At 46.9% G+C, this 25,067-nt stretch overlaps 1 protein-coding gene across 1 annotated transcript in view; it reads left to right on the top strand.

Moving 5' to 3' along the window:
• The window catches only part of LOC142312982 (uncharacterized), a 147,126-nt gene that overhangs the window by 2,290 nt on the left and 119,769 nt on the right, over positions 1-25,067 (top strand). Inside the window, 1 exon segment of the mRNA XM_075351970.1 lies at positions 7,217-8,011. Coding sequence (XP_075208085.1) covers positions 7,217-8,011 — 795 coding nt within the window.

Raw genomic sequence — 25,067 nt, 5'->3', positions numbered from 1 at the left:
ATATTCAGAAGAGACCTTTCTTGATGGATGAAATTGATATTGGAAATACCAACAGTAGCACTACTTCTGGAGAGTTCCGTAGTGTTGTACCAAAGAGTTTATTAAAGAGGTCAAAGATTCAGTCCCAAATTTGACCCACCAAATATTGGTCATATTGCCACAGCTGAGTCACATCTTCAACACTTATCAGATGTACCAGAAAACGTGATGAATGCGCTCAGGGGTCTTATACCACCTGGACAAGATCTTATAGTTCGTCTCTTGGATATGACAAGATACAGAGATCTTATGAGTAAAGGGTGCTTTACACGCTGCGACATCGCTAGCGATAGCTAGCGATGTCGTGCGCGATAGTACCTGCCCACGTCGCTGTTTCGTCATGGGGTGATCGCTGCCGTAGCGAACAATATCGCTACGGCAGCGTCACACGCACATACCTACTTAGCGACGTCGCTGGAGACACCAAACAATCTCTCCTTTAAGGGGGAGGTTCGTTCGGCGTCACAGTGGCGTCACTAAGCGGCCGCCCAATAGCAGAGGACGGGCTGAGATGAGCGGCCGGAACATGCCGCCCACCTCCTTCCTTCCTCATTGCCAATGGACGTAAGGAGATGTTCGTCATTCCTGCGGTGTCACACATAGCGATGTGTGATGCCGCAGGAACGACGAACAACCAGCGGCATGCACCACCAACAATATTATGAAAAGGAGCGACGTGTCAACGTTCAATGATTTTTGACGTTTTTGCGATCGTTGATCATCGCTCCTAGGTGTCACACGCTGCGATGTCGCTAACGACGCCGGATGTGCGTCACTAACAACGTGACCCCGATGATATATCGTTAGCGATGTCGCAGCGTGTAAAGCACCCTTAATGGTAAAGATCTCATCCCGTTCGGCAGGAGAAAGTGATCTATTGAGCTCCCATTCCCATGCCCCGTGAAATGGAGCCAGGGTGCTTAAAGCGTAACTGTGATTTTAAATTTTAGATCATAAATAAATAGTGCACATGAAAATAAGCAATTTTGTCATATATCTTATCAGATAAATTTGCTTCTTTCTCTCCCAGTAATGATCAGTTAAAATTCTCAATCCTGAGGTAAAATCTGTATTCAGTGAAGACTTTCCCATTACTGAGATAGGAGATGGAGGTTGTTACTGATGAGATTCTATGATGACGGGAGGAGGGAGGAGCTAGAGGCAGAGGGAGGAGCTAGAGGCTGAGGGAGGAGCTAGAGGCAGAGCTGCTCCCTCTTGTATCTACATAGTATCTCATCAAGAAGAAGTTTAACCAGTGACCTTATATACATAGTATATCACTAAATAGTGATCATTGTTAGACTGATAGGATCTGAGGACTATATATATAAAGGGCAAATCGCGTAAACACATTAGAGGGGGAAAAAGGGAAAGCGATCAAAAAGCCCAAATATAAAGAAGACAAATATATTCATCATAATTGATTTTTTTTGAGAATTAATAATAAATATACAAGTATTTATTGGGACAACTCATCAAGCATCTATAGTAAACTATCAATAGAACTGCATCATAGAAAAATCTCTATATATGTATATATATGGGTTCAATTACCATATATGGGCCAGGAAAAGATATTCTATGGATCAAAAACTAGCACAAGATACAATAGGTATAATTTCAGACCACTAGGGGTCACACTCTTAGTGCACCAAGACATCCTATAGCTATAATGCCTGTGAATTTCCAAGGTGTTTGCCGCTAATATTAGTACAGGCAGATCCATACATAGCCCATTCATGGCATGTCATTATTAGAGATGAAAATACATGTTAAATATTAAATGTATGACCCATAAATGCTAGAACAGCAGTTACCGTTGATGGCGTGAGGCACCCGACACGTGTTTCGGTTTCTTCGTCAGGGGGCGTGTCTGACAGACCGAGATATAAGAAGGCACATCACCGCCATCACATACAAGATAGCAATAGGGATATTCAGTTAGTCCCCCATAATGCTTATTGACGGAGCATATTCTGCTTAGCATTTCAGAGCATACTGATGAAATTGCTGTTTAATAGCATTCTTCAGCGATAACAATATGTATGATGATCATATATATCTTGATATCCATTTCCAACTAAAACATCTTGTTCGTGAAATAAAGCATTCCCTTCATTACTAGAATAATTAAAAACGGTCAATTAGACAAAAATTAATTAACACCAATTAAAAACAAGATGCAAGAAATATATTGCATTACTTGACATTTGTATTCACTATAGTCGGGACGATCAGCCTCACACCTCCATATTTATAGGAAGGACGCAAAGCTGATATTTTCATTGAGGCCAGATGGATGCACAGTATCAAGTCTGTCTTTCCATCTGGCCTCAAGTTGAGCCAGCCGCCTACTAATTTCCCCTCCTCTAATACCTAAATTCACCTGGTCAATTCCCCTAACCTTAAAAAGGTTACTGTTGGAAGAGTGATATCTACGGAAGTATTTTGAAATGGTTTTTAAACTAGCCAGATCCGTCTCATTACGAGCGGCCTCAATCCCCAACACATGCTCACGAGTCCGCACCTTCAACTGACGCGTTGTAAGTCCAATATAAATCTTAGGACATGGACAAGTGGCATAATAAATAGCCGCTTTTGAATTTCATGTAATTCTCTTACGTATCTGGTAAATTCTGCGGTTATTGGCGTCAGTGAAGGTGCTCTCACGGCATATGTTGGGGCAGGCAACACACTCTCCACAAGAGAAGCAGCCCAATTTTACATTTGGATTGAGCAGTCCCAAAAACGTCTTATCCTTTTTCTCTCCTTCATAATGACTATGAATAAGATGGTCTTGCAGATTTCTAGACCTGCGCATAGTTATGGATAGACGTTCAGGGATAATTTTATTTAAAATGGGATCAGCCTGTAATATCGGCCATGCCTTATTTAAGCACTCATGTATAGAGGGAATCTGAGAGTTAAAGTTTGTAATAAATCGGATCTGATCGGTCGACTTGGGTTTGGAGTACAGTAGGGAATTTCTTGATGATTGTTTCACACGATGGTACGCTTTCTTCATGATCCTCCTACTGTACCCCCTTTCCCTGTATGTCTCGGTCAGAACCCATGCTTGTTTTTCGAAATCGCCATCCAAAGAACAGATCCTCCTTAATCGGAGGAACTGTCCAGTAGGTACTGATCTAATCATGAAACGTGGATGTGCTGAGGATGTGTGGAGAAGCATATTAGTTGATGTCGGTTTACGGTATAGGTCCGTCTGCAGGACGTCGTCAGCGTCTCTCCTTACCATGATGTCCAAGAACTCAATTTGGTCCAGTGACCACTTATAGGTTACCTTACTGTTGCGTCTACTCAAGTTTACTCCCTGCATAACTAAATTAAGCTCATCAACGGACCCCTGCCAGATCAAGAAAATTTCGTTGATGTACCGCGCCCAGAAAAGGACGTGGTCCATCGACGGTTCCTGATCTACCAGGAGGAGGTCCCTCTCCCACAGCCCCTATGTTCCCATATTGAATCTATGGTAAATTTTATCCTATGATTATCTATTCTCGCCCTGCACCTGAACGCGTGGTTGTCATGGCTTTCCGACACCTGTCCAGCCTGCTGTGTCTCCACGGCTCCGTTGTACTCGGGTCACGTGTTGCCCTGGGTCATCTGATCCGTGACGCGGCAGCCGGCCTTGTGTCGGTGAGTTGCCATGACGATGCGCGCGTCATTACGTGTGCTGTACGGCGATTGAGGTGGGCGGTATTTAAACCTCCTCTCCGGTCTGTCAGACACACCCCCGGACGAAGAAACCGAAACACGTGTCAGGTGCCTCACGCCATCAACAGTAACCGCTGTTCTAGCATTTATGGGTCATACATTTAATATTTAACATGTATTTTCATCTCTAATAATGACATGTCATGAATGGGCTATGTATGGATCTGCCTGTACTAATATTAGCGGTAAGCACCTTGTAAATTTACAGGCACTATAGCTATAGGATCACTTGGTGCACCAAGAGTGACCCCTAGTGGTCTGAAATTATACCTATTGTATCTTGTGCCAGGTTTTGATCTATCATATATAGATATATATATATATATATATATATATATAAATATATATAAATAAAAGAGATTTTTCTATGATGGGGTTCTGTTGATAGTTCACTATAGATGCTTGATGAGTTGTCCCAATAAGTACTTGTATATTTATTATTAATTCTCAATAAAAATCAATTATGATGAATATATTTGTCTTCTTTATATTTGGGCTTTTTGATCGCTTTCCCTTTTTCCCCCTCTATAGTATCTCATCAGAATGATAGAGGAACACCAGTTTAATTCAGCCAGTTACTGCAAAACTTTGACTCCAAATGGTCTTTGTTTTGTGTTTGGGAAATAAATGTTAGCAATACACGCTATAAGGAAAATGTATCTACCGTCTGGATCAGCTCACGACTCCAAAATCTGGTGGGGAAGGGATTTGTGGAAAGCAATAGAAACACCCTTTGGTTTATTATTTGGGTGAGTAGAAAGGGACCAGGCATTGTAGTATCTGTTTGAATACTTAAGAACTGAAGAGGCCTTAAAGTATGTTTCCTGAAGCATCACTATTGAGACCCTTTTTTCAATGTAGATAATAATATATCTGACTCCTTTTCATAGGACTATTTACAATTAAGCCTGCTTTACACCATACGATCCAGCATACGATATCGTATGCGATCGTACCCGCCCCCATCGTATGTGCGGCACGTTCAATTTGTTGAACGTGTCGCACAAACGAATAACCCCCCATCACACGTACTTACCCGTCCATACGACCTCGATGTGGGCGCCGAACATCCACTTCCTGAAGTGGGAGGGACGTTCGGCGTCACATCGACGTCTCGCGGCAGCCAGCCAATAGATTCGGAGGGGCGGAGATGAGCGGGACGTAAACATCATGCCCACCTTCTTCCTTCTACATTGCCAGCGGGAGCTGCAGGACGCAGGTAAGATCTGTTCATCGTTCCTGGGGTGTCACACACTGTGATGTGTGCTACCCCGGATACGAAGAACAACCTGACGTTCAATTTTTAGGAATTGAACGACGTGCGTGCGATGAACGTTTTACCGTTCAATCGCAATCGCACGTAGCTGTTAAATACTACAATGTAACTTACGATGCCGGATGTGCGTCACTTACGACGTGACCCCGCCGACACATCGTAAGATATATTGTAGCGTGTAAAGCGCCCTTTAAAGATGTATATGTCACAATTAGAGAAAGGGAGGGAGAACGACAAAGATAGGATATAGACGAGACAAACCTGGGGAGAAATGCGAAATTGGAAGGGACAACTTCCATAGGCCACACTAAAGTATTAACTCCTAGCAGGAGAAAACTGGACCTTATAAACAGGTTCCAATATTTAAGTGGGGTTGAAGAAGCCAAGATAGGGATAATCTGCACAAGAGACCCGTATTAATCAAATATCCAAAATATGTATAGTATACCCACCAATATAGAGAAAGTAAAGGTGAAAGAGAGAAAGCAGAAAAAAAAGGTAATAGGAGTAGGAAAAGGAAGTGACAATGATAGATTAGGTGTAAAAAATAAAAGTATCAAATATGTCCTGATACAAAACTCCCAGCCACCATTTTAGGCATCAGTAATACCCGAATTGTAAATCTAATGATGGTAATAAGTACAGATCAGTCATCCTGGAGAAGACCCCGTGTCTCTAAGATGCCCATCACTCAGGGATGTGTTGCGATTTTGGTGACTGCTCTGTCTCCTAATCAGCATGTGGGATCAAAGGAGGTAAAGTACAAAGTGCCGGACATTCTGGCAGTTGACTCTTAGGCAAGTCGACGGCGTATAAGATGGTCGAGAGGTCCCCCAAGTTCTTCAATTCTGCGGAGCGGCAATCTTTTTTACAGAAAATTGAAATGGAAACCCCCAGTGGTAGGAGATCCCTTGGTCTCAAAGTAACTGAGTGAATGATCATTAATCTACGAAGTTGTAGTGTGCTCCTGGCCTAATCTGGGAGGATAACAATGTCACAGCCTTCTAGTTATATGTTCTTGTTAGATCATGCAGCTTGTGAAAGAGTTTACGTCTTCTTCTAAAAATTAATGTAGCATACAACGTCACGTGGTCTTCAGGCCATGGTGTTCTGTGAATTATATTAATTTCAATAATAGTCCTCTTTCCTCCCAAGTAAATCACAGGATAAAGTATTAATGGTTTTCTCCAGCATATGAGAAGAGATTTCTTCAGACAGGCCACAAATACAGAGATGGTTTAGTGTGTGATGGTTCTCTATGCCATCTATAAATGTTAGAATATCTTAGATCTGAGTGGTATGTTGAGATACAATAAGATATTGGTCCTCTATTCTTTGATATAAAGACGCTGTGTCAGACTCTAGGTCATCCACTCTGATGCCCACTTGCGTAATGTCCTTTTTTAACAGAATCCAAAGCCTGGGTCTGAGTCTCCTCTAGTCTATTAAACATGGCCTCAAGGCTTTGCTTTGTGGGGAAAGAACACAACTCTTCTCTCCAATCTCACTCGTCTCCTTCAAAGTGGATTGTGATAAACTATACAAAGAACATGACAACTACGCCATAATAAATCGCTAAGCTGTGTGTGGTTGATGGCTCTAAAATACATTTACTCACATCTACAGGATCGTCATGAATTCTATTATGTCTCTGATCCTAAGGAATTCATAATACTGCACAATTACTCCTGAAATGGGGAGCACTAATACTTCCTCTACTTTTTTGGCCAGAACTTATAGTAGCTCCAATGGTGCATATTAAATGAGTACAACTCCGCTTTACTGTACTATGTGAAAAAGTGCTATCTAAATGTCAAATATTTCTTCAAGAAACTCATCTGACAAAAATGATTGGTCCTTACAATAGTTTGGATTGCCAAGACCTACCGAGCCACATACTCTAATTACTCCAGGTGTGTCACCTCTAGTTACTAAATCATTAATTTTGAAGACTTTCGGGGTGAAATGCGATCATTTTAGTGGATAGAACATCATGGTCTACTGTTTCCCTTTCTGCTCTGAGGTTTACTGTTAGATTATGAATGGTTTTTGTTTCAGTATATAATTATAATAACAGATTGCTACATAGCATGCAATTTCTTTAGCTATTTTAGACGTTATATCCTTACATTTTTTTTATATAAAAAATATTTTTATTCTTGGCAGATGACTGTACCAGGAGATCAGAGGCACAACTGACATCTTCAGTTTTTAAATCAGATGACCTTGATATCACTAAAGATATAACTGAAGCAAATGCCATTACTCCAGATATAGCATCATCCCTTCACAGCAAAGATCTATCGTCTGATAATTCCAAACAACTCCTACCTTCTGATTTATTACAGACTTTTAAGAGAAATAAAAGTCACAAAACAGCCATTCAAAATAGAAATGCTATTACAGCAAAGAAGCCATTTTCTACTTTAGAATATGAAAAAATACATAAAGAAATTCACACAGGGAAGAAAATATTTTCTTCGGAGTCTGTTAGTTACCAGAGAACTCACACAGGTGAGAAGCGATTTTCATGTTCAGAATGTGGAAAATATTTTGCAAGTAAATCAAATTTAGTTACACATCAGAGAACTCACACAGGGGAGAAGCCATATTCATGTTCAGAATGTAGTAAACAATTTAACCATAAATCAAATCTTGATAATCACCAGAAAATTCACACAGGGGAGAAGCCATTTTCATGTTCAGAATGTGGGAAATGTTTTGCACATCAATCAGATTCTGTTAAACATCAGAGAACTCACACAGGGGAGAAGCCATATTCATGTACAGAATGTGGGAAATGTTTTACACGTAAATCTCTTCTTGTAACACATCAAAGAATTCATACAGGTGAGAAGCCTTTTTTTTGTTCAGAATGTGGGAAATGTTTTGCATGTAAATCATTTCTTGTTACACATCAGAGAACTCACACAGGGGAGAAGCCTTTTTCATGCACAGAATGTGGGAAATGTTTTACACGTAAATCATATCTTATTAGACACCAAAGAATTCACAGGGAGGAGAAGCCTTTTTCATGTTCAGAAAGTGGGAAACATTTTAAGCAGAAATCAGATTTTGTTACACATTAGAGAACTCACACGGGGAAAAAGCCATTTTTATGTTTAGAATGTGGGAAATGTTTTGCATAGAAACCACATTCTGTTACACATCAAAGAACTCACACAGGGGAGAAGCCATATTCATGTTCAGAATGTGGGCAATGTTTTACATGTAAATCACATTTAGTTATACATCAGAGAATTCACACAGAGGAGAAGCTTTTTTCATGTTCAGAATGAACGATGTATAGATGCCGTAGGAGCCCGTTTTGCCCGCAGGCGCTGACCCTTGGATCTCTAGCCTGTGGCGGTGGCTGTATATCCTCTCGGTGTGGACTGTTGTCTTCTGTTGGGTCTTGGTTGTTGGGAAACCCCTGGGGTTCCTGTCACACTCGGATTTGACTATTGTCGGCGGCTCCAAGCCTGGTCGGGATCCGATGGCCCTGTCTGTGTGCTTAGCTTCACTCCGCTCCCCGGTTCGGTACCGGCGGGCCAACGCCCGACCCCGGTCCTACGGCTCTGCAGAGTTCCGCTAACTCCTGCTGACGGCCACCACCGTCTGCCAACCTTGCTGTCAGTGCCTGGGCTCCGACCCAGACACTTGCAGTTTGTGTCCTCTCACTTTCACCTCCAAACTCTAACTACTCCTTTTCCCGCCTCCAGGCCTGTGAACTCCTCGGTGGGTGGGGCCAACCGCCTGGCTCCGCCCCACCTAGTGTGGACATCAGACCCTGGAGGGAGGCAACAAGGGTTTTTGTCTCACTATTGTAACTGTCTAGGGTGGGGGGGAGGTGTATGTTCTTATGTCTGTGACTACCTGGCTAGTCCAGGGCGTCACATTTTGCAGTTTGTCAATTTTTTTGACTGCACTTGATGAACTGGAGGATGTGGTTTCTCTTTTCTTGGGATTTCTTTATTGCTGCTCCTCGATTCAAACCAGTGATCTTTCTCTTGGGAATCAATGTAAAAACACACTGAGCTATTAGGGAATATGAGAACATGTTGTTATATCTAGGAAAAAAGATTTTTCAAACAGCAGGAGCAAAACTGTAACAATGCAGTGACATTCTAATTCCTCCAGGGGGGTAAGTCTACTGGTGCCCAGAAGTATTATGCATAGATTCAAGTACAACAGTGATAGTTTTGTGGGGGTTCCTTGCACAAAAGCTTATGTGGAATGTATTATTATAGTCCACCACCATTTTCCAATGTTCCTATAAAAATTGTGTTATCGAAGCTTTTGAGTTGGCCAGATCTTTCATTACTCATTATGGGCGATTTTAATGCAATTTGTAACCCCTTTAAGGCTATGTGCGCACGTGTGCGTAATTCATGCAGTTACGCTGCGCTTTGTAGCGCAGCGTAACTGCATGCGTCCTGCGTCCCCTGCACAGTCTATGGAGATTGTGCAGGGGCCGTGCGCACGTGGCATATTAGAACGCAGCGATTCGGCTACTGCCCGAATCGCTGCGTTCTAAGAAGTGACATGTCACTTCTTCCGTGCGCTTTGCCGGCAGCCCCTGCTCTGTCTATGGCAGGAGGTGCAGGCAGAACGCACGTTCTCGCCGGCACCATGCGCTTCAGAACGGAGCTTTTCAGCTGCGCTCTGAAGCGCACCTTTTAGGTGCAGTGCAGAGCGCACAAGTGCGCACATAGCCTAAAGATAAACACCCAGTGGTTAGCTATTTGCAATCCCCCTTCGGATGCCTTAACCCCTTCACCCCCGGCCACTAAAACACCCTAATGACCGGGCCATTTTTTGCAATTCTGACCAGTGTCACTTTGACAAGTTATAACTCTGGAACGCTTCAACGGATCCTGGCGATTCTGACATTGTTTTTTCGTGACATATTGTACTTCATGTCAGTGGTAAATTTAGGCCGATATTTTTTGCGTTTATTTGTGAAAATTTAGGAAATTGTGCGAAAATTTGGAAAATTTCGCAATTTTCAAACTTTGAAAATGTATGGCCATAAATCTGAGAGATATGTCACACAAAATAGTTACTAAATAACATTTCCCACTTGTCAACTTTACACCAGCGCAATTTTCGAAAGAAATTTTTTTTTCGTTAGGAAGTTAGAAGGGGTCAAAGTTCATCAGCAATTTCTAATTTTTCCAACAAAATTTACAAAATATTTTTTTAGGGACCACATCACATTTGAAGTGACTTTGAGAGGCCGAGGTGACAGAAAATACCCAAAAGTGACCCCATTCTAAAAACTGCACCCCTCACACTGCTCAAAACCACATCCAAGAAGTTTATTAACCCTTTAGGTGCGTCACAGGAACCAAAGCAATGTGGAAGGAAAAAATGAAAATTTTACTTTTTAACACAAAAATGTTATTTTAGCCATAAAATTTTCATTTTTACAAGGGAGAAAAGAGAAAGTGCACCCTACAATTTATTATGCATTTTCTCCTGAGTACGCTGATAACCCATATGGGGTAAAAATCAATTGTTTGGGTGCACGGCAGAGGTTGAAAGGCAAGGAGCGCCATTTGAATTTTTGAACGCAAAATTAGCTGCACTCATTAGCGGACGCCATGTCGGGTTTGAAGACCCCCTGAGGTGCCTAAACAATGGAGCTCCCCCACAAGTGACCCCATTTTGGAAACTAGAGCCCTCAAATATTTTTTCTAGATGTTTGATGAGCACTTTGAACACCTGGGGGCTTCACAGACGTTTATAACGTTGAGCCGTGAAAAGAAAAAAAATTTTTTTACCACAAAACTGTTGCTTCAACTAGGTAGCTTTTTTTTCACAAGGGTATCGGGAAAAAATGCAACATAAAATGTATTGTCCATTTTCTCCTGAGTACGCAGATACCTCACATGTGGTGGAAAGTAATTGTTGGGCGCATGGCGGGGCTCAGAAGAGAAGGGCACCATTTGACAGCAAAATTGATTGGAATCATTAGCGGACGCCATGTCACGTTTTTAGACCCCCCCCCATGGTGCCTAAACAGTGGAGCTCCCCCACAAATTACCCCATTTTGGAACTAGACCCCTCAAGGAATTTATCTAGATGTTTAGTGAGCCCCTTGTACCCCCAGGGGCTCCACTGAAAGTTGATAACGTTGAACCGTGAAAATTATTTATTTTTTTTAAATTTTTTTTTTTAAATTTTTGCAGCAACAAGGTAGTTTTTTTTTTCTCTTTTTACAACGGTATCAGGAAAAAATGCACCATAAAACGTATTGTGCAATTTTTCCCGAGTACGCAGATACCTCACATGTGGTGGAAATCAATTGTTTGGGCGCATGGCGGGGCTCAGAAGACAAGGAACGCCATTTGACTTTTCAAACGCACAGACGCAGTGCACTGATCGGCCGCTGCAGGAGGCACGGTCGGATGAGATACAAAAAGCGCTGGGGATACGGAAAAAAAAAAAAAGTCACGCCAAAAATTGAGCAGGGATGTTGATCCGCGCTCAGCGGGACGCACGGACAGATGCGATACTTTTTTTTCCGTATCCCCGACGCTTTTTGTATTGCATCAGTCCGTGCGTCCCGCCGAGCGCTGATCAGGGATGCACATAACGGATCGGCATCCCTGCTCAATTTTTGGCGTGACTTTTTTTTCCGTATCCTCGATGCTTTTTGTCACGCCAAAAATTGAGCAGGGATACCGATCCGTTATGTGCATCCCTGATCAGCGCTCGGCGGGACGCACGGACAGATGCGATACAAAAAGCGTCGGGAATACGGGAAAAAAAGTCCCGCCGAAAACTGACCACGGATGCAGATACGTTATCTGCATCCCTGATCAGCGCTCGGCGGGACGCACGGACGCATGAGGTGTAAAAATAGAAAGGGGATAGAGGAAAAAAAAGAAAAAAAAAAAAGTTATACTCACAGTACCCAGAGGATTAGCAGGAGGAACAGCTTTACAGCAGCAGCCAGCAGGCAGGAAGTTGGACAGCTCAGCAGAAGACCCAGGAAGAAGGACCCAGCGATGGAGGCAGATGTGATCGGCCGGTGAAGACAGGTAAGAGGACGTCGGGGGGACAGCAGAGGGGGACGGGGACAGCAGAGGGGGACGGGGACAGCAGAGGGGGACGGGGACAGCAGAGGGGGAGGGGGAGAGCAGAGGGGGAGAGCAGAGGAGGGAGATACCGGAAGAGCTGCAGAATAGAGATCACGGGGGAGGCCAGCAGATTGGGATGTCTGGGGGCAGACCGGGATGTCTGGGGGCAGACCGGGATGTCTGGGGGCAGACCGGGATGTCTGGGGGCAGACCGGGATGTCTGGGGGCAGATCGGGATGTCTGGGGGCAGATCGGGATGTCTGGGGCAGATCGGGATGTCTGGGGGGGCAGATCAGGATGTCGGAGGACAGATCGGGATGTGGGGGGGCAGATCGGGATGTCGGGGGGGCAGATCGGGATGGCGGGGGGCAGATCGCAGGGGGGCACAGGCAGGGGCCATTATGGGAGCGCGCAGGAGCAAATCACAAGAGCGCGCAGGGGCTGCAAGAGAGCAGGGGAGGAGGGATACCGGAGGAGCTGCAGAATAGAGATGGCGGGGGGCAGATCGGGATGTCGGGGGGGCACATCGGGATGTCGGGGGGGGCAGATCGCAGGGGGGCACGCGCAGGGGCTGCAAGGTGAGCACAATACTCACCGCTCCTGCTCCGTGACGTGACGTGACAGCAGCGGCAGCAGCAGCGGTGGCGTGGTACCACTAATACCAGCCAGTGCTGCACCCTGCAGACATGTTGGGGGAGGGTCCCCAGACCAGCACAGGCCTGGGGAGGGCGGCCACCGGCAGATCAGACCGCCCCACTGCACACTGATTGGAGCGATTGCGCGTCATCGCACGATCGCTCCAATCAGTGCTGCAGGGGGGGCTGTAATAACCTGCAGGTAACGGGATACGCAAGGACTGCACGGAACCACGGGGGTTAATCAATGCAAATTTAATAACATATTGCACAACACAGGTGGAGGAAAAATGCGGGAAAGGAGCACAGCAGTAGAGATAATGCAATATATTTACAACTACTTTGAATAGCTTGTCAAGGATAGGAAGACTCAGATTGTACTCCCAAAAGCAAAACACAGAAATCCTTATTAAACAAAAAAAACGCAGAGTCCTTGTTATCCTACTCGTATAACACTGTGCAGAGTCTTTTCCTATCTGTCCCTAACTAAAGTAGTGTGCACACTTAACTGCAGATTTCAGCGTGGGGTACCTTGTCACCGTTGGGGCCCGTATTCCGCCGGCAGACACCTCCAAAGTTCAGTCTTTGTCCCGGATCCGTAACTTGCCCGTGCTGTCTGGCTCCTCGCTCCACATCCAGCCTTTCTTGGATCTGTGTCTTGGGGAGATGTCACGCAACACTCAGGTACTTGGACCTTGTTCAGCAGGGCAGAATGCGGCCTTGCCTTATTTCGCACGTCCGGACACACACTTCTCTGCATAAAAACAGCTACCAAACAAAACTAGCTCCTCTGCACATCCTGTTCAGGACTGTACCAAGAAAATCAAGTAGCAGGGGTTTGTGCCCGCTGTTCTTTGTTTTGATAGTAGGTGGCAGCATAACAAGGAAAAGTCCACAGTCTTCTAACCTATATATGTAAATGTTAACAGATCTTACATTTCCCCCCCTCTTTAACCTCGGCCGTCCCGGCCGATACTCTCCTGAGGCGCTCTGCACAGGGGCACTCGGTGGCAACTCCTGCCCTGCTTCACAACCTGGTGCTTGGGAGCCAATGTCTTAAAACAGGATCCAGTGACAGAACACACAAATTCATCTGCCAAGTACCGATCAGGGGGAATACCAGCGTTAGCCCGCTCAGTCCGGCGTGGTACTACGGCTAAGTCACCAGACGTCGGCGCCGTATCAGGGAGTACAGTATTCTCGTCCCCATCGCTGGCGATTGGTGACTCCTGCTCTGCAGGTGTGGCACCTGTGTCTTGAATGGATGGGGGTGTGGATCTCTCCCAGTCTGCTGGGTTGGTCGGGGCCCGCCACCATTCTTCATCGTCAGAGCCCTCTTCGACGGCAACAGGAACGGGCACGGGCACCGTCTCCGAGGTACTTTGTCTGGTCCTGTCTTCTGAATAGCAGGGCCTCAGCATATTACGATGCAGGATGAGGGTGTCGCCTCTTCGCTCGCCTCTCACTTCGTATACTGATCCGTGGGGAGAGATTCTTCTGATCACAATGTACGGCTCCAATTTTCAGCGCTCACTCAACTTGTGTCTCGGGTGTTTCTCTGCAACTAGTACTCGGTCTCCTGGCACGAACGGGGCTTCACACACAGGTTTCCGCTGCGGGTGTGTCTTTTCTTGCAGCCGCTTGGTGACAATTCGATGGATAGTCTCCAGCCGTCGACGGTGACAGTCAACCCAGGAACCTACGCTCTGACCTTCGCTGATCTCGGGGGGAGCCAGGTTGAGCTCTTCAATGCCTCTTCCGGCTCTTCCAAACAGTAGTACGTATGGGGTGTACCCAGTGGTGGAGTGGACACGATTATTGTACGCCCACACGAGTTCTGCGAGATAGCCGGGCCAGTGATTCTTACGATCATCCTCCAACGTGCGTAGCATTTGTAGGAGGGTCCGGTTAAATCTTTCGCAGGCTCCGTTGCCCTGCGGATGATAAGGCGTAGTCCTTGACTTCTGCATTCCGTAAATCCTTTGCAGCTCTCTCATGACACTGCCCTGAAAGCAAGCCCCTTGGTCGGAATGTATTCTTTTGGGGCAGCCGTACACCCGGATAAAGTCATCACTGATGGTTCGAGCAGCTGATTCAGCTGTCTGATCTCTGGTGGGCGTCACCACCGCAAATTTGGAGAAGTGATCTGTCATCACAAGGCAGAACTGATAGCCCCGGTGGGAGTGGCCAATCTTCAGATAATCGATCATGAGTACTTCCAACGGCTCTTTGGTTACAATAGTCTGTACTGGTGCTTGCTGTGGGGGAGCCTTACTTAACTCGCAGGAACGGCACAGTTTACAGGCCTTCTCTACTGCCCGAAGCATCTGAGGACAGTATACTATTCTTTGCAACCACTGGTAAGTCTTGTCCGGTCCGAAATGGGCTCCCTTCTCATGCGCCTCTCGGGCCAGTGGTACTGCCATCTTCTGGGGTATCACTACTTGCCACCGTACTTCCAACTCTGTAGCTAGGTGCACCTTCCGATACAGCATCCCTTCTTGCACCGACAGCTTATCCCACTGGCTGAGAATCTGGAGGGCCACGTGCGACAGCGTGGCCCGTATTTCCTTTCTAGGCTTGCGCTGCTGGATCACCCACTCTTTCACTTGAAGCAGTTCTGGGTCAGATGACTGGATTTTCACCCATTCCTCTCTGGTTTGGCCAAGCAGGCGTGATGTCGTGCCCGATGTAATTTCCAGCATACGAGCCTCTACCACTTGAGCGGTGAATTTACTGAAGTCCGGAATTTCGTCTTCCTCCAACTGTTCATCTCTCTCCCCCACTGGGGCTTCGGTGGTAACACGAGAAAGGGCATCCGCATTCTGATTTTCATGCTTAGAGCGGTACTGCACATGATAATTGTATCTGGAGAGTCGTGCCAGCCACCTCTGTTCCATTGCTCCCAGTTTGGCGGTGGAGATGTGAGCCAGGGGATTATTATCCGTATAGACTTCAATTTGGGCTCCCGTGAGATATTCCGAGAACCTTTCGGTTATTGCCCATACTAGTGCCAGTAACTCCAGCCGAAAGGAACTGTAATTCTCGGGATTGCGCTCGGCTTCTCGCAACGTCCGACTTCCATATGCAATCACCCGTTCAGTACCATTCTGTACCTGGGCCAGTACTGCACCCAGGCCGTAGAGGCTCGCGTCTGTATACAACCGAAAAGGGAGGTTATAGTCTGCATAGGCAAGCACAGGGGTGCTAACCAAGGCCTCTTTCAATCGGTGTAAGGCTTCTGCTTGTCTTGGTCCCCAGCAAATTTTCTGTGCTTTTGGTCCTTTCGCAGTCCCTCGGAGCAATTCGTGCAAAGGTTCTGCCTCCTTCGCGAAATCTTTGATAAAGCGACGGTAATATCCGGCTAGCCCCAGGAAAGCTCGAACCTCTCGCACTGTGCTGGGTGTGGGCCATTGTAGCACTGCTCTCACTTTCCCATCGGAGGGCTGTACGCCGGCTTCTGACACCTTGTGTCCGAGATATTCAATCTCTTCCTGAAAGATCCGGCATTTTTTTGGTTTTAGTTTAAGCCCATGGGCCCGTAACCGCTGAAACACTTGGCCCAGGTTTTCTAGATGTTTCTCAAAAGGTTGCAGAATACACTACTATGTCGTCCAGGTAAATCAATGTGGCCTCGAAGTTCATGTCTCCAAGGCAACTTTCCATGAGGCGCTGAAAAGTTCCTGGGGCATTATTTAGTCCAAACGGCATGCGATTGAACTCGAAGAGTCCCATGGGTACAATAAATGCGGTCTTGGCCTTGTCTTTCTCTGCCACAGGGACCTGCCAATATCCGCTGGCCAGATCGAGGGAGGAGAAGTAACGTGCCTTTCCCAACGCCGACAGGGACTCCTCTATCCGGGGCAGAGGGTAGGAATCACGAACCGTGCATCCATTAAGCTTGCGGTAGTCAACACAGAAGCGGGTAGACCCATCCTTTTTCTTGACCAGCACGATTGGGGCAGCCCATGGACTCTGACTTTCTCTTACCACCCCGCTCTTCAGCATCTGCGCCAAAAGCTCTTTTACCTCTTGGTAGTACTTTGGGGGTATTTGCCTGTACCTTTCCCTGATCGGTGGGGCATCTCCTGTGGGTATTTCGTGCTGAATCTTGTCAGTACAGCCGAAATCTTCTGCGTGACGGGAGAACGTGGCTTGATTCTCCCAAATAAAGTCCTCTATGGCTTGGGCTTGCTCCGAAGCGATGGGGCTCAGGTCCACTCCCATCTGCCCTAAGATGACGCAACTGTTCCATTGATCAGTGGGTTTCTCTTTTCTTTCCATAGAAACAGCCCAAGTCCAGGCTTCCCCTGCCATGGGCTGTAATTCAATTGATTCTGCGGCCGCCACCTCTTCAGGCGCCAGGTAGACATGGGCCAGAACAACTCCCGAGGTCAAGGTGTAGGCCTGTTCACCGGTGTTCACGCAACGGAAAGGGACCCTTCCATTTCTTACTGTTGCTAAAGTGCGAGCCACCAACGGTTCGTCTCCGTTCTCTTCACCATGGTGAGGCTCCACCAACACCTCCATCCCCTCGAGTGTACGGTGGGCCCCAACTGGCAAGGTGAGGACCGTCTCACGATTTGGAGGTAGAGTAATTGTTGTCTGTCTTGGGACTCGAACCCTCCCCACCGGGTAGCGGCTCCCACCATTCTTCCACAGTCCTCGGGCACGGATAAGGTGTTGGAAGACCTTTTGGGCGGGCCTGTTAGCAACTGTTGTCTTCCAGTAATCACAGCCCCCCTTGTTGAAGAGCAACTGGTCTAATTCTTTCAGGACGTTCATGCCAACGATAGCTGGCACCTCTCTGTCGTACCGGCCCTTCGTTAACACAATCCCTTTTTTGCCTAAGTTCTGGCCACAGGCACGTATGTCCATCCACACGACCCCTACAACCGGAATGGGAAGATTGTTTGCAGCCCTCAGTTTGATATGTGCCCCTTTGTCAATGGATACAGTTTGTCCAAAATGTTGGTAGAAGAACTGTTCTGGCATGGTGGTCACTTGGGACCCAGTATCCATCAGGCATCTTACTTCTTTCCCTTCAAATTCGGCCGTGATCGTCGGCGTGCAGGCTGCTATATCTTCAGGGCGTTGGTTTTCTCTAAGCTCAGTTGGTCTCCCCGCCATGTGCCCATCCATGGAGGGAGGGACTAGTTTAACGGCGGTCTTTCTTGAGACGTCTTCCTCTCCGGACAGTGTCGGAATAAATGGTTCCGATTTCCACAGTTCCAACACTGGTAGTCTCCAGCGGGTCTTGATCGTCTCTGCTCGATCTGTCCCCTCTTTTCTTGATAGGTATGCGTGCGGGTATTTGGCCGCGGTGCTGTAGTTCCTACTTCTGACGCCGGGGCTTGCATATTCTTCAGCAACTCTTGTAGAGCAGTAACAGTCTCTTGTAACTGATCCACTTTAGCCTCAAGCTGGCTCGGTTCTCGGTTTTTCTCACCCGGGACTACCTTATGCATACAAACTTCACCCAAGGCGTTCTGCGGGTCGCAATTTTCAGTTTGTGTGCGGGAGACTGCTTCTTCCAATATCTCCTGGAAAGTTAGGTTTTTTTCTACCCTTAGCCGTTCACGGAGGGCACCTTTGATCTTGGGGTTATGTAACCCACGGAGGAATTGATCTCGTAGGGTACGGTCAGCATAACCGGGGGTTTGTGCTAGCTCTGGCTCTGCTGTAAGCATTTGTCTCATTATTCTCTGGAGTGCATTTGCATACTGTGGCAGACCTTCTTCTTCACCCTGCAGCCTGTAGAACAGTTGCGCCTGTAAATCTCCTGCTTCTGGTTTCCCGCCATACACTCTCTCAAGAATCTTCACCACCTGCTCTAACGTCTTTCGTTCACTCTCAGGGCGCAATAAAATGGTCTCTTGAGCATGGCCTTCAAGGGCAATCAACAGTATCTCCCCTTGATTTTCAGCAGTTACTCCTGCTACTCTCAACATGCCCCTCACTCTCTGCGCCCAGTCATGGAGAGGTACATTGCTGCCAGTAAATTTTGGTATATGGGTCAGCATAGCCCCCAGGGACAGCTGCCTTGCTGGTATTCCCCCATCAGGTTGTATTAGAACACCTCCATCAGCGACACCCCCCTGTCCGTCCATTGTTCCGTACCAGCCTGCGTATCCTGCCGACTACGCCAAATGTAATAACCTGCAGGTAACGGGATACGCAAGGACTGCACGGAACCACGGGGGTTAATCAATGCAAATTTAATAACATATTGCACAACACAGGTGGAGGAAAATGCGGGAAAGGAGCACAGCAGTAGAGATAATGCAATATATATACAACTACTTTGAATAGCTTGTCAAGGATAGGAAGCCTCAGATTGTACTCCCAAAAGCAAAACACAGAAATCCTTATTAAACAAAAAAAACGCAGAGTCCTTGTTATCCTACTCGTATAACACTGTGCAGAGTCTTTTCCTATCTGTCCCTAACTAAAGTAGTGTGCACACTTAACTGCAGATTTCAGCGTGGGGTACCTTGTCACCGTTGGGGCCCGTATTCCGCCGGCAGACACCTCCAAAGTTCAGTCTTTGTCCCGGATCCGTAACTTGCCCGTGCTGTCTGGCTCCTCGCTCCACATCCAGCCTTTCTTGGATCTGTGTCTTGGGGAGATGTCACGCAACACTCAGGTACTTGGACCTTGTTCAGCAGGGCAGAATGCGGCCTTGCCTTATTTCGCACGTCCGGACACACACTTCTCTGCATAAAAACAGCTACCAAACAAAACTAGCTCCTCTGCACATCCTGTTCAGGACTGTACCAAGAAAATCAAGTAGCAGGGGTTTGTGCCCGCTGTTCTTTGTTTTGACAGTAGGTGGCAGCATAACAAGGAAAAGTCCACAGTCTTCTAACCTATATATGTAAATGTTAACAGATCTTACAGGGCCACGGTCTCTGCTTGCTTCCAGCCAATGATTGGAGCTGCTGCAGCCCCGGTCCTAGCTGGATTTTACAAGATCACACTATTTTTGGCATTTTTTTTTGCCGAAAACCGCGTGATCAATGTGATTGGCGGTTCCGATTTGAACAGCCAATCACATCGATCGCCTATGGGGGGTGGCGATGCCACCCCCCCTGGGGTCAAGCAAAGGTCCCCTGCTGTAAGAAGCAGCAGGGGACATCATTTGAAAGCCGTTGCTATGGCCACGGCAATCAAATGAAGTTTAGGCAGTAAAATTACGTCCCTGGTCGTTAAGTCACGTTAAAATAGGACGTAATTTTACTGCCCGCGGTCGTGAAGGGGTTAATAGCGAACTGGGTGTTATGCTCGACAGGCGAGCTCAAGGCTAGTGGGTCCACTTGTCATGAGTGTATCTCGCTCGGGGGAGATCCCAGGTGAATCTGGTGTCAAAAGGTCACAGCAGCTGGCTGCTGGTAGGTCCACTGCTGTTATTTAACATTGTGGTGCTGTAAGGGTTAAGCACCCTTTCCTGCCTAGTTGCAGGCTTTACCTGTCAATCTCAGGTGTGGATCTTTGAGATCATTCCCCCTTCCCTATTTAAGTCATGTGATCTCATTACATGATGCGTGATAGACACAATCCTCATTTCTATGTGGTCCACTTTGGAAGGAGCCTGCTCTGGAAGAAGTCTTCTGTCTGATGTGCAGTAGTGGTGTTTGCTGCACTGAAGCCGCCTGGAATGTCTTTTCCTTGCATGTCTATTTTCCCTGTTTGTATTCATTGTCTTGTCTTTCTGTATTGTAGTGGCGAGTCTAGTGAACTCGTCGGCCTGCTCACTAGGCAGGGTGCGTATAGGGCCAGTGGAGGGAATAAGGTATCCTGCTCGTGACAGGTTGAAAGAACCTATATAGGGACGCTAGGGAGCTCAGGAGTCAGCTTGAGGTGAGTTCAGGAGGTGCCACCTCACCCCTCTCCCTAGCGGCAGGGACCTCCGTTGTATCGTGCCCTTGTGTGTTGTTAACATCTTCAGGAGATTTACCAGGTGCTAGGTAAAACCCGCTAGTCATGTGCATGACACCACTGGACTATAGGAATCACTGGCCTGGAGGAGTGCATTGGTTCACCTGCTAAGTCTTCACTAAAACCATCGGAGGCGATAGGCACACTCTTTGGTAGACAGCCGACAAAGGGCAGTCCCAGGGGATCAAAGGTACCTCAGCAGCTGGCGCTATGGATACAGTCTCTGGTTGTACAAACAGCAGCAGAGATGGATGAATGGGTGTGATACCAGCAGCCAATGTGAATACTTGCAGCAGCGGATAGCGTAGGAAGCATGGATAGTTGCAGCAACAGCAGACTTGTAATGCACTTAAACACACATATGAATCAGCAACAGAATGGGACAGTTTTTTGGTGCCTGTCACAGCACTAATAAAAGGTTTATTTTGAATTATGGACCTTTGGACAAGGTGATCTGTTGCGGGCGGAGGAGGGGACGCTGCGCTCTCCCACTGCTCGGGTCCGGCTGCCGCTGCTGCTGCGGCCGCTTCTGCTCGGTGGCTCGAGCGATGGGCCGGATCCCAGGGACTCGAGCGGCGCTCCTCGCCCGTGAGTGAAAAGTGGAATGGTTTGGTTTTGGGGATATTGTCCGTGACGCCACCCACGGTTGTGGTGATTTTGGTGACACCACCGCTGCTCTGAATGGGGATCCCGGGAGCGGTGACAGGGAGCAGCTGAGTTTTTATTTCTCCCCTCCGTGAGTAGGGGGTTGGTTATCCCGGGGCCCGGTGATGGGGTAGGTAGGGATGATGGCAGGCGGGTTGCCGGGCCTGATGAGGTGCAGGGTCGCAGGGGCAGCGCTGTGCCGTATGGCACGGGGGTACTCACTCAGCCTGAGACGATGACACAGTTCTCGGTAAAACACACGGCTGGATGGACGGGTCCCCCAGACGGCTGCGGTTGCTTCTTCCCCGTAGGTTGGTGATGACTGTCTCTCCCTGCACCTAAGTTCAATGTTGGTAGCGATGGGTTCCCACCGGTAACCCGCTCCCCGACTTGGATATGGGCCAGAGGAGCCCCTTTTGCCCGCAGGCGCTGGCCCTGGGAAACGGTTGCCCGTGGCGGTGTCTCCCCTTCAAGTTTGGACGGTTGCCTTCTGTCGGGACTTGGCTGTTTGGAAACCCAGGAGGTCCCCTTCACTAACGGATTTGGCAAATTCACGGCGACTCCAAGCCTTGCCGGGATCCGAAAGGCCCCTACCAATGGTGCTGGCTTCTCTTTGTATACCGGTCCGGTACCGCCGGGTCACCACCCGTCCACGGTCCTTATGGCAGACTCCAATCGGCCTCCACTGCAGACGGTCACCACCATCTGCCAACCTTGCTGTTCTGTCCGGGCCACACACTCGGACCAACTTCAGGCTCTTTCTCTGTCACTTTTCTCCTCTCTACTACTTTCCTCCTTCCACTTCCTCCTCCAAACTCTATCTCTCCTCTCACTTCCCTAGCTTAACTCTAACTGCCTGTGTTCTCCCTCCTCCAGGACTGTGAACTCCTCGGTGGGTGGAGACCAACCGCCTGGCTCCACCCCCTGGTGTGGACAACAGCCCCTGGGGAAGGCAACAAGGATTTTGTGTTTTGACTTCCATGTGCCTACAGGGAGTGTGGGGGTGTGGTGGTGTTGTTACCTGTGGCCCCTGGCTTGTCCAGGGCGCCACAGATCTGATGGGCAATAAATAAAAATTGGCATATCCTGAAGGCTGATGCAGATGTAAAAGACACAGTTTCACGGAAACCTTTGATCACTTATAGAAGAAGCCGTAATCTAAGAGATGTCCTGGTACGAAATAGTTTACCTCTGTAAAATCCTGGCTGCAAAAAACTGTCCTATTAGGGAACTTCAAATGTGACAATTGTCCCTTTTTGTGCCATCTATCTAACTGGTAATCCTTTAAAAATTAGGGATCAAATCCATCAAGTAAAAGACTTAATTTCTTGTAAAACTAATTTTGTATTTTATGTAATTTATTGCCCCCCGTGGACACTTTAAAATTGGCAGAACAATAAGACCGTTGTACGTAAGGTTCAGAGAGCATGTTAATAGTGTATTTTTAGGCAAGTGTGTTCCACATTTAATAAAACATTTAATAAAACATATAAGAGACTGTCATCATGGTAATCCTGAGGTTTTAAGGTTTGCAGGAGTTGAAAAGGTTACTTACCCTCCTCAAGGGGGCAATCACCATAAGATCCTGTTAAGGAGAGAAGGCAGGTGGATCATTGAGACCAAAGAACTGAGTGCTTTAGGTCTCAATGAATGAAACAACCTTTCGGTTTTCCTGTAAGTTTGTGGATTTTAATATGTACAATGTTAGATGTAATAGCTTATTATGTGATTCTGTCATTTTCTGTGATTTTTTTCATTTCATATTCTCACTCCCTGTCACCTTCTATACTGTGTATTGTATGTTCTTGTGACATAAGTTCTCTCACCTGAAAAGGAAGTGAAGGGGAAGGGGTGTAGTTAGTCTGGACCCAACAAAGCGCCTGTGTGTGCGAATCGGTCACCGTCGTCTCTGACGTCTCCCCACATCCCCCCTGCTTTTTTATGTGTGGATAAAATAAAAAAGAGTTTAACTAAGTGCCTTTTCTCTCTTTCTTTTTGAGGATTTCATGATGTACACCCTCTTGTGGTTGTGGACCGCCTTGTATGGCCTTGCAGCCCATCTGGCTTTGTCCTGTGCCTGGATATTTTTGATCAAGTGGAGCTAGGTGTGTGGGCTCTTGGTGCCGGACAATTTTCCTTTTTCTGTTTGGATCCCCACACAAAGGTCAAACTCCTCGATAATGAACTGGATGGCCTCGGGCAGAGGTTGTCTATCCAGCGACAGCACAGTAATGGGAGTTTGCATCTGACAAACAGGAATGTGATACTAATCTATCATGGCCTTCTGTTTGAAATTCCCATCTGCAGCACAGTCCAATAGGGCTGTCTTGAAGAACCGGGAAGAGAACTTGTTATTGCCTAGGGTAGCCTCTCCCACCAACCCTAGGCTGGGTAGTTTTCTGGGTTCTTAGGACAGAAGTGGATCAGGTGCATAGAACTTCCGAAATAGAAGCACCCCTGACTGGTGCGATGGATCTCACGGCGACAACTGGCTAGACACACTTGATTTACATTTATGGGCTTGGAGGAGGCGGCGGAGGTTACTGGTAGTGGCATGATGGACTTCTGGAATTAAGGAGAGAGGTGCAATGACCTTTTCTCACGGTTCATTTCTCTGGATCTTTTTTGGAACAAAAGGTCAATGTGGATATCCAGCGATACTAGGTTATACAGAGAAGATGGCACATCTCAAACTGCCAGCTCTTCCTTTATTCTTCCAGGCAATCCTTCCCAGAATACAGCCACTTGTGATTCATTATTCCAGCTCAGTACGGAGGACCTGGACAGCATATTGGCCTTCGGTGAGACTCCCTTGGCGAAGTCTGAGCAGCGAGGATGTGGCTGAAAAAAACTCGACCCGGCTTGTCAAACATCTTGCAAAATGTTTACAAAAAGGCTGGCAGATTCTGGATGATAAGAACACGTAAACATAAATGATAACCAGCTCACCCAAAATATGAGCGTCCAATAGACAGATTCTTCCACTGCCAGGCACGACAAAGTCCAAACAACAAGGAGAGTGATCCAGCTTCCAAATAGATAAAATCAATTGTGTTTTGTAACAATTTTTGAAAGCAGATTATGCGTTGCACAGATCTCCTATTTGGGGTGACATGAGTGGAGGGTAAAAACGGAAAAATCAGGTGGAAAACTTTCCGCTTTTTTACACTCCACTCATGTCACCCCAAATGGCGGATCTGCGCAATGCATAATCTATTTTTAAAACTTAGTAATAAAATCTATTGATTTATCTACTTGGAAGCTGAATCACTCTTTGTTGTTATGATAAGATAACCTCATTCCCACAGTGGGTTGATTCAAGCCAGTGCTTCGCCACTCAGGTGCATATTCACTAAAGCCACCAAAGGTGGTGATGAGCACACACGTTGATAGGCAGCCGACACAGGGCAGCCCATGGGGATCAACGTTGCCTAGGCAGCTAGCGCCACGGATACAGTCTGGTTGTAGAAATAACAGCAGCAGCCTGTGTAGCAGCAGCCTGTGTCCTGGATTCGGCCGAGATGGATGTATGCGGCAGCAGCAGTCGACATGGACACTTGCAGCAGCGGCAGAAGATATTGTAAGCATCGTGGATACTTGTAGGAGCAGATACCGTACGAAGGGTTCAGCGTGGATAGTTGTAGTAGATTTATAATGCACTGAAACACAGATATGAATCAGCAACAGCATACAGCACAAAACCAGTCGGAG

Source organism: Anomaloglossus baeobatrachus, chromosome 5, assembly GCF_048569485.1.
Source record: "Anomaloglossus baeobatrachus isolate aAnoBae1 chromosome 5, aAnoBae1.hap1, whole genome shotgun sequence".
In the NCBI taxonomy this organism is placed as follows: Eukaryota; Metazoa; Chordata; class Amphibia; order Anura; family Aromobatidae; genus Anomaloglossus; species Anomaloglossus baeobatrachus.
Note: the sequence above shows the minus strand (reverse complement) of the source record. Positions and strands in the feature narration are given on the sequence as shown.